At 34.9% G+C, this 17,803-nt stretch overlaps 3 protein-coding genes across 3 annotated transcripts in view; all 3 read right to left on the reverse strand.

Annotated features, from left to right (window-relative positions):
- LOC144645382 (uncharacterized) overlaps positions 1–17,803 on the reverse strand; it is a 52,733-nt gene that overhangs the window by 16,220 nt on the left and 18,710 nt on the right. The window lies entirely within an intron of this gene.
- LOC144645683 (uncharacterized) lies at positions 2,142–3,180 on the reverse strand. Its single transcript, XM_078505238.1, has one exon. The coding sequence runs from the start codon at positions 3,158–3,160 to the stop codon at positions 2,159–2,161; it is 1,002 nt and encodes a 333-aa protein (XP_078361364.1). The 5' UTR covers positions 3,161–3,180; the 3' UTR covers positions 2,142–2,158.
- Positions 6,400–7,446, reverse strand: LOC144645684 (uncharacterized). The gene has a single exon (XM_078505239.1). The coding sequence runs from the start codon at positions 7,444–7,446 to the stop codon at positions 6,400–6,402; it is 1,047 nt and encodes a 348-aa protein (XP_078361365.1).

Genomic DNA, 17,803 nt, shown 5'->3' on the forward strand with positions numbered 1-17,803 from the left:
TAACTTTATTGGTACGATTGTTACACACTGAATACGCAAAGTGACTTTGTTACCAAAAACACGGAATTCAGGTTCATATATAGCGTTTCGAAAGTAAGGCATAATTTATTTTTAAGAAATGCAAACCAAAATGCAATTTCACGTTTTGCTTGCAAGAGGCAGATTTGTTCCTTTTGCCCAGATACCTCTCTTTTCAGGTATCCTAGCTAGATTTTGTGGTTTCATAACCTGCTACTTTACCCATATTAGATATATTTCGCTTTGGCGGTACATCTGACGCAGCAGAAATCCTTTTCGCTGAAGACTGGATACGTGTTATTGGTTGCTGGTTATGAAATACATTTCTTAATAACTTACGTTGTACTTTTTAGCCTTCTCTTGTAGGTTATAGACACTCTGCTGATAGATGCTTAAGAGCATTTTAAGTGATTACTATACACTCCTTTTGTAAGATTACAGTTTTTCCGACTTTAAGGCTGAATATTTCTTATTTTATGCCGATTTTGGGCTTACAGGATTCTTGTTAATGCCGTCTGGCATTTCCGTTTAAGGAAGTATTGAGTCATCCTTAACAAGTGTTGAGTGTCCAGATCTGAGTCGTGTTTCATCGTCAGCACGTGTTCTATCGCTTTTCTCAATTCGTTGCAGCTCTGGGTCGTTTGGCTTTATACCAAGCATACCTCACAAATACACAATGAAGAACATGAAAACACCTGTTTTGTTTCTCCTGGACATATATTATTTAACTTTTTGTATTTACAAATTTTCGACTCAAACATTTTATTTCCAAATCTCAGCTTCGGAATTATTTAAGATTATCTGGTTATCAAATAGAAAGAATGCAATTTATGGTCAATCAATCGATTCTCGCCTGTTTGTGTTAATTTTTATCTTAAGGCAGCTAGGACAGCGTTTAGCTTTCCAAAAGATTCGGCCATTATGCTGCTTTTTGGCAAGCATTTTTCTGCTTGTTCATTTCGTTATCTCGGTAGTGAAATGCTCACCATTGTGGTTCAGTCAGGGGCTGCCACTTTGTATGCTTTACACTTCTGATTTCGTTATATCATCAGCCACAGGCTGTTGTTGTTTTCACCCTTTAACGCGAGCTTTGCCTTCCTTTTTGTTGTGGGGCTTGTGCCACAGTTGTGTGGCTTGTGGCGTTTTTTGGCGCCCCACGTTTACATTTTCGTATAATCTGTTCAGATCTTCTATATGTTGTTATGACTTAGAGATGATTGATTTAATTAAAACTGCCACATGCGTGGCCAATTTTCTCCAAGTCATGTGTATTGATGAGTTTTAACCTTCTCAACCCTTCGAAATATCTTATTCAAGCAAAGCTCGCGTCAAAGGTCGTTTTTTTCTAGGAACATGCATCGATATAAAACCAAACATTATGTCTAGACATAATGTTATTTATGTCGAGGCATGTTCATTTGGTAACCCGTTGGGAGGTTCCGTACCGGGTACAAGGTTTAACCAATAACATTTTAGGGCGGTGTCTGCTATGTAAAAGCAGAAACAATTGCTTAATTCTTCCTTTTATTCCTCGCCATTGAAGTGTCGAGAGCTCTAGAAAATATTTCCCTCCGCCACCCCTTTTCGCCTACCAACGGGTTTTTCTCTGTTATCAGCCGTTTTTTCGAATGGTTATTTATTTCTGTTTGTTTTATTGTTGTGGTGGCGTTTTTTGGCGCCCCACGTTTACATTTTCGTATAATCTGTTCAGATCTTCTATATGTTGTTATGACTTAGAGATGATTGATTTAATTAAAACTGCCACATGCGTGGCCAATTTTCTCCAAGTCATGTGTATTGATGAGTTTTAACCTTCTCAACCCTTCGAAGTATCTTATTCAAGCAAAGCTCGCGTCAAAGGTCGTTTTTTTCTAGGAACATGCATCGATATAAATGAATTTTTTGTCATAATATTGAAGGAAGGCCACTGCGAAGGCTCTTTCACCTATGCTGGCATACCATATAACGGTCACTATTTATCAATATTCATCAGGAATAATTGCATGTCATCTTCGTTTGTTTTTAATCTGACGTGTCTTTGCTGTACGTATTAAAATCAGTCAGTTTTACGCCAAACATTGTAGGCCAACTAAGAGACTAGTATTACACATGATGGCGCAATATTTCAGGAAGCTTGTTGTTAAACAGTGAAGTTGTTTATCGTTCTCATTTCAGTGGCTTCGGACATGACTTGACTCGTGCGGCGTGTGAGCACTAGTTTTAAAGACCTCCGGTATTTTGTTAGTCTCCAGGCGTAGATGAACGCATCCAATGCCACCTTCACGAACATCATCTCGTCCGCGATGAGGATAGCAGCAAACAAGTCAACCCTCTCTTGAAGGGTCTCCTGCTTCGTGTAAAAGCTGATATGTAGTGTAATGATACGAGGAAGAGCGCACACGATGAAAATTCCTGAAAGAAGCAAGGTTACAACCGTAAACTGCCTCTCGCTTACCCTGTTCGCTGGAGACTTGCTCATGTGTCCACTCAAGTTGCTCTCACCTCCAAGCCGACGAGATGCTTTGGCATACAGACGATATGACCTCAAAAGCATGGCGGAACCGACGATAAGGAAAACCGTTATCAGTGTCGAGTGAAGATGGAAATCTACTTGCTTTAAGGTTATAATGGGAATTCCAACAAACTGCAACAGAATGAGTCCGGTGAAGTACACCAACGACACGAAAACACACACCAGGACTCTACGTGTTGTCACGACTGAGCGATAGCGGTGCGGGTATGTTACGGCGATGAACTGCGTCATAATAAGACCAAGAACAAACAGAAAAGACGAATTGAGGCCCACGTATGTGAACCAACTTCCAATTTGATCCAAAGTGTGATACGGCTTGCCTGGGTTAAGGGACCATTTATCATAACTTGCCACACGATACATCGCAAAAAAAGGCTCAACAATAAGACCTGTCGTTAAATCGACAAAAGCTAATGCGACGATGAAATACGTAGCTGGTGTACGGAAGCATTTGAGAGGATCTTTGAAGATAGTGAGTAGTAACAACATGTTACTAGTTATTGTTATTGGTGAGAGAATCCCCAAGACTATGCCAGTAGCGAGCTGGGTACGAAGAAGGAATCTGTAGTCTAGTGACGATGAATTAGACCGCAACGTGCTGTAATTCATGGCGTCAATGGATCGTTAAAAAGCTCTTATCAAGGATTCCTTCCACTAAGAATGCAATGTGTCTGGATGTAAAACTGATAGTTCTTTGGTAACTAAGTTGTAGTTTACAGTTTTATTATCATAAAATTATTTCAAAAGCAACCTTTGCAATGTGATGGTTCAGTGTAAACTTACTTTTTTTCAAAGAAGCCGGGAAATTATTTGATCAACGAATCGTACGTTCCACTCCAACCCCTGTCTTTGACCTAAAAAACGTTTTTAAATTTGCCTTTATTTGCCAAAAAGTGATATAGCAAGCAGAAAATGTCTAGGGTTTTTATTTACTTTTCTCATGCAGATGTTACGTCCTTTTAAGGGATACATCACTTGAATTGTCCGACATTTTGATTGAAACTGACAAAAACAATTAGCTTTGTTGATCTACATGAATTACAAGTGACATTTTGGCTAGCCCTTAAATTGCTTATTTACATTGCCTTTTTGTATTCATACTAATATAAAAGACATGTCTACATGCATTAATCCGAAGTAGGACGGGCTTGTTTGGAAGTTATAAATGTCAGCTCCTGACATGGCGACAAAACACACACCGAGTCAAATTATCGCTTATTTACAGTATGGCATTTTTGGCCCGCGCTTACAGTTATCGGGATACGGGATATTTAGGTTAGTTTAAGTAGTTTACTCGCCCTTTTATTTCGCTTTCACAGGATTTCCTCTTCTAGTAAACAAATAATAAACATGTTTGAAACTACATCTTAACCCGGATTTAGGAAAACCGCATGGAATCACTTTGCTCAGATCTTCTAGTGAGCTAATTGATACAAATCGGTCCATTTATTACTGTGCAAATCAGTTTATTCGATATGAAAATCTGTTCTACGCCCCTCTCTGGAATGACTTCGTCGCTCATTGGACAGTTGTAGAAATGCTGACGACAATGTATAAACAGAAAACAGCTGTTGTTGAATTTTCTTTCTAAATATTGCTTCCACCGTGGCCATATGAGCGGCCTGAAGACCAGGGGTGAAATGGGAGCAGCGATTTTGGCAAATTTTCACTGGGAAAAGGGGATTTGGGTCAATGTGACTAGAAATCAAATCAAATGAACAATAGAGCTGGGACTGGGATTTGGAAAATCAGGAAACCAATGGGCTGGAAAATGGGAGGTGCGCAAAATTTGGGCTGGGAAATGGATTTTATATCCCCCCTTCCCTTCCCATGTATATATGGCGTTTTCTTAAATTAAACGAAATATATCGCACGACTCGTCAAAACAAAGACAGTACGTTGCTTGATTATTTTGAAAAAACATATGTAACGTGCGAGATTTGTTAAATCATTGGCAATCGTTGAAGGCTTCCAGGCAAAGAGATGATGCACGAAAAGAACATCGAAAGAATAAGTCAGCTGCAGAAACATAGGAGACCGGGTACAGTGTCAAAGTCTGAAAATGAGTTTCACTAAAAACAATTAAAATAAATTAAAGCAGACAAGAGATCTTTATTTATCCACGTAAATCTACTAAGTTTACAGGTATAGAATATATATAAAGGATAATACATGGTTGCGCGGAGATAAGAAATATATCTTCGAGTGTTCAAATCGATAGCTCACGAGTGAGCGCAGCGATATCGGTTTTGAACACAATTTAAACACTACTTCGAGTCTATAAACTAAGAGGTAAAATCTATACTTGTAATCAAGGCTACAACTAGCTATGCTTATATTACTCCTTCTTTCCATAAATGTCGTGTTTTAAATGCTGATATACTGTAATTAACGTTCAAAGATGTTCGAAACTCGTTCAAAGATCACACAACGACAACTAAACAAAGATGCCGGTAAATTGATTATATGGCATGCTTACAATTTTTTTTAGCCTACTACTAAATAAAATTTGAGAATGAATAAATATGTGCAGTTTTGTACATAACGAGAAACATAGCAGACTAATAGAAGATTATAAAGTGACACTTTTAAAATGATAATCACACAAAAAACAATCTGGTTGTATGCCCAGATTGTTCAGTCTTTGTTTAACCCTGGAGTAGGTAGGTTGGGAATAGACCAAGCCTTGACTGATATGTCAATCGATCGATAGTGGGTCGTAAGTCGACAGAATCCCGGACGCACGTAGGACAATACATCGTGGAACGTCGACTGACATTTTGTCGACGCTGACATTTGATATAGTGTGCTATCTTCAAATATCACTGAATAACTTCAACTTGCCTCTAGGCTATTCGATGATGCTCAACCGATACACAATCGAAAATCGATCGACCAAAGTAGCTCATTGCAAACTTGATTGCACTTTGCAACTTCAAATTTGGCGCTTCCAAAATACAAAAGCACATACTTTATATATACACCAACTACAGCTTACCAAGTCTTAAAATCCTTATATTAACATAAAGTATTTGTACCATTAATAAAGGTCCGAAGACATTGAGTCACTGCTTACGGTGCAATACTTCTGTTCAGTTATCTTCCTTGAGTAATGTAAGAACTATCTTTTTTTAAGATATAAATGTTTTGTGAATAATATTAAAGGAATTGGGGGCGCTAAGAAGACTGTTTCACCTGCATACGACAAAACGACCACTTTTTATCAATATTCATCAGGAATAATTGCATGTCATCTTAGTTTGTTTTTAATCTGACGTATCCTTGCTGTACGTATAAAAATCAGCCATTCCACACAGCTTGATGCAAGCAATTAGGTTTTAGTTGATCGTTCCCGTCCATCAAAAAGGGAACATAAAAAAATATTCTTAATCCGACTGGCAGGTACTGCATTGAACACAATTGCCATCGGGGTTTCTTCGTGATAAAGAACATTTTTGCTGAGACCAAATTGAAATAAAGGAAAGCATTACTACGCCAAAGGCATGTCCAACATGCACTTCCAGATTCTACCAGTGGAATGTCCTATCCTGCCTCATTGCTTTAAAATTATTCCAGTAAGAACATATCTTCATTGTCAGTGTTTTGTATTGCTCACTATCCATCTTCTACCACTCATTTGAAATATAATGACGGCTTAAAATACGTTTCTAACTCGTTTGGACAATGTTATGTTATAACACACGTTTCCAAGTCTTATTTTTTGTAAACTTTCTGAATATAATCGAGGCGAACATCGTGGTACCCTTGGCCGAATATATTCCGTTCAGCGAGCGCGCGCGTCAGTTTTACGCGAAACGGTATAGGCTAACAAAGAGACGAGCATGACACTAAACATGATGTGACAAAGTTTTGGGATGCTGTTGTTGGACAGTGCAATTGTTCGTCGTTCTCATTTCAGTGGCTTCGGATACGACTTGGTTCCGGCAGCAGGTGAGCAGAATTTTTAACGATCTCCTGTATTTTGTCAGTCTCCACGCGTAGATGAACGCATCCAATGCCACCTTTACGAACATCATCTCATCTCCAATAGTGATCGCAGCAGACAAGTCAAGACTCTCTTGCTGAGTTTCCTGCTTCGTGTAAAATTTGATATGCAGTGTAATGATATGAGGAAGAGTGCACACAATGAAAATTCCTGACAAAAGCAAAGTTACAATCGTAAACTGTTTCTCACTAGTTCTGTCCATTTGAGATCTGCTAGCGTCTCGATTTTCATGGCTGCGGGCGCCTACAAGCCGACGAGAAGCTTTGGAGTATTGGCAATATGACCTCAAAAGCATGGCAGAGCTCAGGATGAGGAAAATCGTTATCAGAGTCGAGTGAAGATGGAGATCAACTTGATACAAGGTTTGCGTAGGAACTCCAATGAACTGCAACAGCATGAATCCAGTGAAGTACACCAGCGACAAGCCAACGCACTTGAGGACCCTGCGTGTTGTCACGACTGAGCGATATTGGTGCGGGTATGTTATGGCGATGTACTGCGTCAAAATTAGACCAAGAACAAGCAGAAACGACGAGTTCAGGCCCACGTAAGACAACCATTGTCCAATTTGTTTTAAGGTGTCATACGGCTCGCCTGGGGTAGCTGTCCATTTTAAATACCTTGCCACACGATGCATTACATAGAAAGGTTCAATGAAAAGGCCTGTCATTAAATCGACTAAGGCTAAAGCGACGATGAAATACGTAGCTGGTGTTCGGAAGCATTTGAGAGGATCTTTGAAGATAGTGAGTAGTAACAACACGTTACTAGCGATTGTTATTGGCGATAGAATTGCCAGGCAGATGCCAGTGGCCAGCTGAGTGTGAAGGTACAGTCTGTGGTCTACTGACGAGGGAAAAAACGGTGAAGTCCCTTGGCTGTTATTCATTGCGTTAAAGGATCGTCAAAGAGCTGTTAGCAAGTACTCCTTTCACTTAAGTTTCAACTGGTCAGCTAGATGCAAATCCACTGTTACCTAGTGAAAGCTGTGACAACTATCTGTGGTAATAATTATTGTGGATCAATATCCAACTCAAACAAGTCCTGGCATTTCCTCTGACCAGAACTCATTCATCGGCGAATAATGAATAAGGAAAGACTATGCAGCTGCCAGCGTCTAGGTTCTAAATAAAAAGAAAATGTCAGATATCGATCACTTGACTGACAGAACGGATTTTATGAGTTGGGTAAAATTAAACAACAGATTAGGTATACGTGGGTCGAACTGTTAATTTCCACTCTCATCTTATCTCTTCGCAGAACCACCATCGTGGGGCTTTCTTTGCTGGCGCTGGTGATAGTTTAAAAAAGGAACTAATTTTCAATTTCAGTAAAACTTGACGGATTCATCGACTCAAGTAAAATTGGATCATGCTTTAGTTTTGACGATCGGACTCGTTCGATTCGGTTTTGGACCTTCAGTGCAATGGCCACAATTCTTTGTCGACTTAAAAGCAATGCAATTTTTAAGAAGCAGCTTTCCGTGCCTTAAATCGTTCCTGAAGACAAAGTTTAGTCATGATAGGCAACATAAGTAGCAGCCCATCTGATACCAAATAATGAATAAACAACCCGTGGGAGCCACGCTTTGAAGTTTGTAGTTCCTAGGGCAAAGAAAGATATTATTAAGTTTTCTTCCTTCCCACCAACAATCAATCAATGGAACTTCCTTCCAGAGGATACTGTGAATACAACGTCCGTAGATAGGTTTAATTCCAAGTTAGTTAATAGTTTTTAATATCCTATTGTATTAGTTTTTATTTAGATTTGGTGTGATATCTTAATAAAGTGTAGATGAAGATAAGAGCAAGTAAAATGATGAATAAATCATGTCTAAGGATGTCATTCCCTGTTCACAGGTGTTACATTCTTTTAAGGTATCAGTATACTCCAAATTGACCATTTCGAACAAACTGTTTGGGGGCATTTTCAGGTAGAACTCGTTGACAGAGATTTTTCATTCAAACAAAATCCATAGAAAAAGATTAACTCTTAAGAAAGATAAGAAGTAAAAACGATTCTTTCCCCTAATTATCTTTTAACTTCTTGATAGCTGTCAACGGGTATCCACAATTAATTAAAAAAATAATATATTAAAAGTCAACTGACATAAGCGCGACGTGCTTTTTGCGTTGTGCGATAATTACACGCTCGAGGTCGATCTTAAGATCGAAAATGTCACTTCAATCTAGAAGTGACATTTTTCGTTCAATCTGAGAAAACTTGAAAACATGGCTGACAGACGTTTTTCAAGTTTGCCCAGATGCAGGCCTTTTAACCTTCTCAAATTTTAACCATTAATGTCTTTCTTTGGCTTTCCGGTTTTTTTCTTTATGTAGTTCTTCTACGACTTTAAAGGGACACTGTCACGGGGATTTATCTGCTTTTCAGAAAAAAGTACTTAAATTGGCGAAGTACTCTCGCTCGTACGCGAAATGCGCCTAGCACATCAAGATGAAGATATGAAATTAATTCTTTTTGAAGGAAGTGGGGAGCCGCTATTAGTTTTTAGCTGTTTTTCCAGGTCGCAAGGGAAGAACTTGAAAAAATCAGCCAAAATTTTTCAAGTTGATATCTAAAGTTCCTGATGGTATCACAATAATATTACTTGATTATAGCTTCAGTACACTGGCAATGTAATTTTTAACAAAACTGGACCACTATTTATAGCTTTCCATACGTCTTAGCTCTTGGATTTTTGAAGTGAAGCTCGTAACAGCGTATTGTAAGTCATTACAATTCCGATTTCTTGAGCCCTCGTTTCCTCGAACCAAAAGTTGATTCTCGAGGGTTTGCTTTAATTGGAGTCAAAATCTTGAAGTTCAAGGTTTTAATGGGAGTGAAAATCTTGAAGTTCAAGATTTTAACGAGAGTCAAAATCTTGAAGTTCAAGATTTTAGGAGTCAAAACTTGAAGTTCAAAATTTTAACTGGAATCAAAATCTTCAAGTTCTAGATTAAAACGGGAGTCAAAATCCTGAAGTTCAAGATTTGAACGGGAGTCAAAATCTTGATGTTCAAGATTTTAACAGGAGTCAAAATCTTGAAGTTCAAGATTTGAACTTGAGTCAAAATCTTGAAGTTCAAGATTTTAACAGGAGTCAAAATCTAGAAATTCAAGACTAACATAAGCCAAAATCTAGAAATTCAAGACTAACATAAGCCAAAATCTTGAATTTCAAGATTTTAACAGGGGTCAAAATCTAGAAGTTCAAGATTTTCACGGGAGTCAAAATCTTGAAGTTAAAGATTTTAACATGAGTCAAAATCTTGAAGTTCAAGATTTTAACAGGAGTCAAAATCTAGAAGTTCAAGATTTTATCGGGAGTCAAAATCTTGAAGTTTAAGATTTGAACGGGAGGCAAAATCTTGAAGTTCAAGATTTGAACGGGAGTCAAAATCTTGAAGTTCAAGATTTCAACGGGAATTAAAATCTTGACGTTCAAGATTTTAATAAGAATAAAAATCTTGAAGTTCAAGATTTTAACAGGGGTCAAAATCTAGAAGTTCAAGATTTGAACGGCAATCGAAATATTGAAGTTCAAGATTTTAACATGAGTCAAAATCTTGAAGTTCAAGATTTTAACGGGAGTCAAAATCTTGAAGTTCAAGATTTTAACAGGGGTCAAAATCTAGAAGTTCAAGATTTGAACGGGAATCAAAATATTGAAGTTCAAGATTTTAACATGAGTCAAAATCTTGAAGTTCAAGATTTTAACGGGAGTCAAAATCTAGAAGTTCACGATTTTAACAGGAGTCAAAATCTTGAAGTTCATGATTTTAACGGGAGTCAAAATCTTGAAGTTCAAGATTTTAACAGGAGTCAAACTCTAGAAGTTTAAGATTTTATCGGGAGTCAAAATCTTGAAGTTTAAGATTTGAACGGGAGGCAAAATCTTGAAGTTCAAGATTTCAACGGGAACTAAAATCTTGACGTTCAAGATTTTAATAAGAATAAAAATCTTGAAGTTCAAGATTTTAACGGGAGTCAAAATCTTGAAGTTCATGATTTTAACGGGAGTCAAAATCTTGAAGTTCAAGATTTTAATAGAGTCAAAATCTTGAAGTTCAAGAATTGAACGGGAATCAAAATATTGAAGTTCAAGATTTTAACGGGAGTCAAAATCTTGAAGTTCAAGATTTTAACAGGAGTCAAAATCTTGAAGTTCAAGATTATAATAAGAATAAAAATCTTGAAGTTCACGATTTTAACAGGAGTCAAAATCTTGAAGTTCAAGATTTTAACGGGAGTCAAAATCTTGAAGTTCAAGATTTTAACGGGAGTCAAAATCTTGAAGTTCAAGATTTTAACAGGAGTCAAAATCTTGAAGTTCAAGATTTTAATAAGAATAAAAATCTTGAAGTTCACGATTTTAACAGGAGTCAAAATCTTGAAGTTCATGATTTTAACGGGAGTCAAAATCTTGAAGTTCATGATTTTAACGGGAGTCAAAATCTAGAAGTTCAAGATTTTAATAAGAATAAAAATCTTAAAGTTCACGATTTTAACAGGAGTCAAAATCTTGAAGTTCATGATTTTAACGGGAGTCAAAATCTTGAAGTTCAAGATTTTAATAAGAATAAAAATCTTGAAGTTCAAGATTTTAACGGGAGTCAAAATCTTGAAGTTCAAGATTTTAACAGGGGTCAAAATCTAGAAGTTCAAGATTTGAACGGGAATCAAAATATTGAAGTTCAAGATTTTAACATGAGTCAAAATCTTGAAGTTCAAGATTTTAACGGGAGTTAAAAATCTAGAAGTTCACGATTTTAACAGGAGTCAAAATCTTGAAGTTCAAGATTTTAACGGGAGTCAAAATCTTGAAGTTCAAGATTTTAACAGGAGTCAAAATCTAGAAGTTTAAGATTTTATCGGGAGTCAAAATCTTGAAGTTCAAGATTTGAACGGGAGGCAAAATCTTGAAGTTCAAGATTTCAACGGGAACTAAAATCTTGACGTTCAAGATTTTAATAAGAATAAAAATCTTGAAGTTCAAGATTTTAACAGGAGTCAAAATCTTGAAGTTCAAGATTTTAACAGGGGTCAAAATCTAGAAGTTCAAGATTTGAACGGGAATTAAAATCTTGACGTTCAAGATTTTAATAAGAATAAAAATCTTGAAGTTCAAGATTTTAACGGGAGTCAAAATCTTGAAGTTCAAGATTTTAACAGGGGTCAAAATCTAGAAGTTCAAGATTTGAACGGGAATCAAAATATTGAAGTTCAAGATTTTAACATGAGTCAAAATCTTGAAGTTCAAGATTTTAACGGGAGTCAAAATCTAGAAGTTCACGATTTTAACAGGAGTCAAAATCTTGAAGTTCATGATTTTAACGGGAGTCAAAATCTTGAAGTTCAAGATTTTAACAGGAGTCAAAATCTAGAAGTTTAAGATTTTATCGGGAGTCAAAATCTTGAAGTTCAAGATTTGAACGGGAGGCAAAATCTTGAAGTTCAAGATTTCAACGGGAACTAAAATCTTGACGTTCAAGATTTTAATAAGAATCAAAATCTTGAAGTTCAAGATTTTAACGGGAGTCAAAATCTTGAAGTTCATGATTTTAACGGGAGTCAAAATCTTGAAGTTCAAGATTTTAATAGAGTCAAAATCTTGAAGTTCAAGATTTGAACGGGAATCAAAATCTTGAAGTTCAAGATTTTCACGGGAGTCAAAATCTTGAAGTTCAAGATTTTAACAGGAGTCAAAATCTTGAAGTTCAAGATTTTAATAAGAATAAAAATCTTGAAGTTCACGATTTTAACAGGAGTCAAAATCTTGAAGTTCATGATTTTAACGGGAGTCAAAATCTTGAAGTTCAAGATTTTAACGGGAGTCAAAATCTTGAAGTTCAAGATTTTAATAAGAATAAAAATCTTAAAGTTCACGATTTTAACAGGAGTCAAAATCTTGAAGTTCATGATTTTAACGGGAGTCAAAATCTTGAAGTTCAAGATTTTAACGGAGTCAAAATCTTGAAGTTCAAGAATTGAACGGGAATCAAAATATTGAAGTTCAAGATTTTCACAGGAGTCAAAATCTTGAACTTCAAGATTTTAACAGGAGTCAAAATCAAGAAGTTCAAGATTTTAATAAAAATAAAAATCTTGAAGTTCACGATTTTAACAGGAGTCAAAATCTTGAAGTTCATGATTTTAACGGGAGTCAAAATCTTGAAGTTCAAGATTTTAACAGAGTCAAAATCTTGAAGTTCAAGAATTGAACGGGAATCAAAATCTTGAAGTTCAAGATTTTCACGGGAGTCAAAATCTTGAAGTTCAAGATTTTAACAGGAGTCAAAATCTTGAAGTTCAAGATTTTAACAGGAGTCAAAATCTAGAAGTTTAAGATTATAATAAGAATAAAAATCTTGAAGTTCACGATTTTAACAGGAGTCAAAATCTTGAAGTTCATGATTTTAACGGGAGTCAAAATCTTGAAGTTCAAGATTTTAACGGAGTCAAAATCTTGAAGTTCAAGATTTGAACGGGAATCAAAATATTGAAGTTCAAGATTTTAACAGGAGTCAAAATCTAGAAATTCAAGACTAACATAAGCCAAAATCTTGAAATTCAAGACTAACATAAGCCAAAATCTTGAATTTCAAGATTTTAACAGGGGTCAAAATCTAGAAGTTCAAGATTTTCACGGGAGTCAAAATCTTGAAGTTCAAGATTTTAACAGGAGTCAAAATCTTGAAGTTCAAGATTTTAACAGGAGTCAAAATCTAGAAGTTTAAGATTTTATCGGGACTCAAAATCTTGAAGTTCAAGATTTGAACGGGAGGCAAAATCTTGAAGTTCAAGATTTTAACGGGAGTCAAAATCTTGAAGTTCAAGATTTTAACGGAGTCAAAATCTTGAAGTTCAAGAATTGAACGGGAATCAAAATCTTGAAGTTCAAGATTTACACAGGAGTCAAAATCTTGAACTTCAAGATTTTAACAGGAGTCAAAATCTAGAAGTTCAAGATTTTAATAAAAATAAAAATCTTGAAGTTCACGATTTTAACAGGAGTCAAAATCTTGAAGTTCATGATTTTAACGGGAGTCAAAATCTTGAAGTTCAAGATTTTAACAGAGTCAAAATCTTGAAGTTCAAGAATTGAACGGGAATCAAAATATTGAAGTTCAAGATTTTCACGGGAGTCAAAATCTTGAAGTTCAAGATTTTAACAGGAGTCAAAATCTTGAAGTTCAAGATTTTAACAGGAGTCAAAATCTAGAAGTTCAAGATTTTAATAAGAATAAAAATCTTGAAGTTCACGATTTTAACAGGAGTCAAAATCTTGAAGTTCATGATTTTAACGGGAGTCAAAATCTTGAAGTTCAAGATTTTAACGGAGTCAAAATCTTGAAGTTCAAGATTTGAACGGGAATCAAAATATTGAAGTTCAAGATTTTAACAGGAGTCAAAATCTAGAAATTCAAGATCTAACATAAGCCAAAATCTAGAAATTCAAGACTAACATAAGCCAAAATCTTGAATTTCAAGATTTTAACAGGAGTCAAAATCTAGAAGTTCAAGATTTTCACGGGAGTCAAAATCTTGAAGTTCAAGATTTTAACAGGAGTCAAAATCTAGAAGTTTAAGATTTTATCGGGACTCAAAATCTTGAAGTTTAAGATTTGAACGGGAGGCAAAATCTTGAAGTTCAAGATTTGAACGGGAGTCAAAATCTTGAAGTTCAAGATTTCAACGGGAATTAAAATCTTGACGTTCAAGATTTTAATAAGAATAAAAATCTTGAAGTTCAAGATTTTAACAGGGGTCAAAATCTAGAAGTTCAAGATTTGAACGGCAATCAAAATATTGAAGTTCAAGATTTTAACATGAGTCAAAATCTTGAAGTTCAAGATTTGAACGGGAGTCAAAATCTTAAAGTTCAAGATTTTACCAGTAGTCGAAATCTTGAAGTTCAAGATTTTAACAGGAGTCAAAATCTAGAAAATCAAGATTAACATATATAAGCCAAAATCTTGAAGTTCAAGATTTTAACATGAGTCAAAATCTTGAAGTTCAAGATTTTAACAGGAGTCAAAATCTGGAAGTTCAAGATTTTCACGGAAGTCAAAATCTTGAAGTTCAAGATTTTAACAGGAGTCAAAATCTAGAAGTTTAAGTTTTTATCGGGAATCAAAATCTTGAAGTTCAAGCTTTTAACAGGAGTCAAAATCTAGAAGTTTAAGATTTTATCGGGAGTCAAAATCTTGAAGTTCAAGATTTTAACAGGAGTCAAAATCTTGAAGTTCAAGATCTCAACAGGAATCAAAATCTTGAAGTTCAAGATTTTAACGGGAGTCAAAATCTTGAAGTTCAAGATTTGAACGGGAATCAAAATATTGAAGTTCAAGATTTTAACAGGAGTCAAACTCTTGAAGTTCAAGATTTTAACAGGAGTCAAAATCTAGAAATTCAAGACTAACAAAAGTCAAAATCTTGAAGTTCAAGATTTTAACGGAGTCAAAATCTTGAAGTTCAAAATTTGAACGGGAAACAAAATATTGAAGTTCACTATTTGAACTTGAATCAAAATCTTGAAGTTCAAGATTTTAACAGGAGTCAAAATCTTGAAGTTCAAGATTTTAACAGGAGTCAAAATCTAGAAGTTCAAGATTTTAACAGGAGTAAAAATCTTGAAGTTCAAGATTTTAACAGGAGTCAAAATCTTGAAGTTTAAGATTTCTCGGGAGTCAAAATCTTGAAGTTCAAGATTTAAACGGGAGGCAAAATCTTGAAGTTCAAGATTTGAACGGGAGTCAAAATCTTGAAGTTCAAGATTTCAACGGGAATTAAAATCTTGACGTTCAAGATTTTAATAAGAATAAAAATCTTGAAGTTCAAGATTTTAACGGGAGTCAAAATCTTGAAGTTCAAGATTTTAACAGGGGTCAAAATCTAGAAGTTCAAGATTTGAACGGGAATCAAAATCTTGAAGTTCAAGATTTTAACATGAGTCAAAATCTTGAAGTTCAAGATTTTAACAGGAGTCAAAATCTAGAAGTTTAAGATTTTAATAAGAATAAAAATCTTGAAGTTCACGATTTTAACAGGAGTCAAAATCTTGAAGTTCATGATTTTAACGGGAGTCAAAATCTTGAAGTTCAAGAATTGAACGGGAATCAAAATATTGAAGTTCAAGATTTTAACAGGAGTCAAAATCTAGAAATTCAAGACTAACATAAGCCAAAATCTAGAAATTCAAGACTAACAGAAGCCAAAATCTTGAATTTCAAGATTTTAACAGGAGTCAAAATCTTGAAGTTCAAGATTTTCACGGGAGTCAAAATCTTGAAGTTAAAGATTTTAACAGGAGTCAAAATCTTGAAGTTCAAGATTTTAACAGGAGTCAAAATCTAGAAGTTTAGGATTTTATCGGGAGTCAAAATCTTGAAGTTCAAGATTTGAACGGGAGGCAAAATCTTGAAGTTCAAGATTTTAACGGGAGTCAAAATCTTGAAGTTCAAGATTTTAACGGAGTCAAAATCTTGAAGTTCAAGATTTGAACGGGAATCAAAATATTGAAGTTCAAGATTTACACAGGAGTCAAAATCTTGAACTTCAAGATTTTAACAGGAGTCAAAATCTTGAAGTTCAAGATTTTAATAAAAATAAAAATCTTGAAGTTCACGATTTTAACAGGAGTCAAAATCTTGAAGTTCATGATTTTAACGGGAGTCAAAATCTTGAAGTTCAAGATTTCAACAGAGTCAAAATCTTGAAGTTCAAGAATTGAACGGGAATCAAAATATTGAAGTTCAAGATTTTCACGGGAGTCAAAATCTTGAAGTTCAAGATTTCAACGGGAACTAAAATCTTGACGTTCAAGATTTTAATAAGAATAAAAATCTTGAAGTTCAAGATTTTAACGGGAGTCAAAATCTTGAAGTTCAAGATTTTAACAGGAGTCAAAATCTTGAAGTTCAAGATTTTATCAGGAGTCAAAATCTTGAAGTTTAAGATTTTATCGGGAGTCAAAATCTTGAAGTTTAAGATTTGAACGGGAGTCAAAATCTTGAAGTTCAAGATTTGAACGGGAGTCAAAATCTTGAAGTTCAAGATTTCAACGGGAACTAAAATCTTGACGTTCAAGATTTTAATAAGAATAAAAATCTTGAAGTTCAAGATTTTAACGAGAGTCAAAATCTTGAAGTTCAAGATTTCAACGGGAATTAAAATCTTGACGTTCAAGATTTTAATAAGAATAAAAATCTTGAAGTTCAAGATTTTAACGGGAGTCAAAATCTTGAAGTTCAAGATTTTAACAGGAGTCAAAATCTAGAAGTTCAAGATTTGAACGGGAATCAAAATATTGAAGTTCAAGATTTTAACATGAGTCAAAATCTTGAAGTTCAAGATTTTAATAGGAATCAAAATCTTGAAGTTCAAGATTTTAACAGGAGTCAAAATCTAGAAGTTTAAGATTTTATCGGGAATCAAAATCTTCAAAATCAAGATTTTAATGGGAGTGAAAATCTTGAAGTTCAAGATTTTAATAGGAGTCAAAATCTTGAAGTTCAAGATTTTAACGGGAGTCAAAATCTTGAAGTTCAAGATCTCAACTGGAGACAAAATCTTGAAGGTCAAGATTTTAATAGGAGTGAAAATCTTGAAGTTCAAGATTTTAACAGGAGTCAAAATCTTGAAGTTCAAGATTTGAACGGGAGGCAAAATCTTGAATTTCAAGATTTGAACGGGAGGCAAAATCTGGAATTTTAAGATTTGAACGGGAGTCAAAATCTTGAAGTTCAAGATTTCAACGGGAACTAAAATCTTGACGTTCAAGATTTTAATAAGAGTCAAAATCTTGAAGTTCAAGATTTGAACGGGAGTCAAAATCTTGAAGCTCAAGATTTCAACGGGAATAAAAATCTTGACGTTCAAGATTTTAATAAGAATAAAAATCTTGAAGTTCAAGATTTTAACGGGAGTCAAAATCTTGAAGTTCAAGATTTTAACAGGGGTCAAAATCTAGAAGTTCAAGATTTGAACGGGAATCAAAATCTTGAAGTTCAAGATTTTAACATGAGTCAAAATCTTGAAGTTCAAGATTTTAAAAGAGGTCAAAATCTAGAAGTTCAAGATTTTAACGGGAGTCAAAATCTTGAAGTTCAAGATTTTAACATGAGTCAAAATCTTGAAGTTCAAGATTTTAATAGGAATCAAAATCTTGAAGTTCAAGATTTTAACAGGAGTCAAAATCTAAAAGTTTAAGATTTTATCGGGAATCAAAATCTTCAAAATCAAGA

Source organism: Oculina patagonica, chromosome 3, assembly GCF_052425735.1.
Source record: "Oculina patagonica isolate OP01 chromosome 3, crgOcupat, whole genome shotgun sequence".
In the NCBI taxonomy this organism is placed as follows: domain Eukaryota; kingdom Metazoa; phylum Cnidaria; class Anthozoa; order Scleractinia; family Oculinidae; genus Oculina; species Oculina patagonica.

Coding starts and splice junctions, on each gene's coding strand:
- LOC144645683 (XM_078505238.1), bottom strand. CDS start 3,160: ATGAATTACAGCACGTTGCGGTCTAATTCATCGTCACTAGACTACAGA.
- LOC144645684 (XM_078505239.1), bottom strand. CDS start 7,446: ATGAATAACAGCCAAGGGACTTCACCGTTTTTTCCCTCGTCAGTAGAC.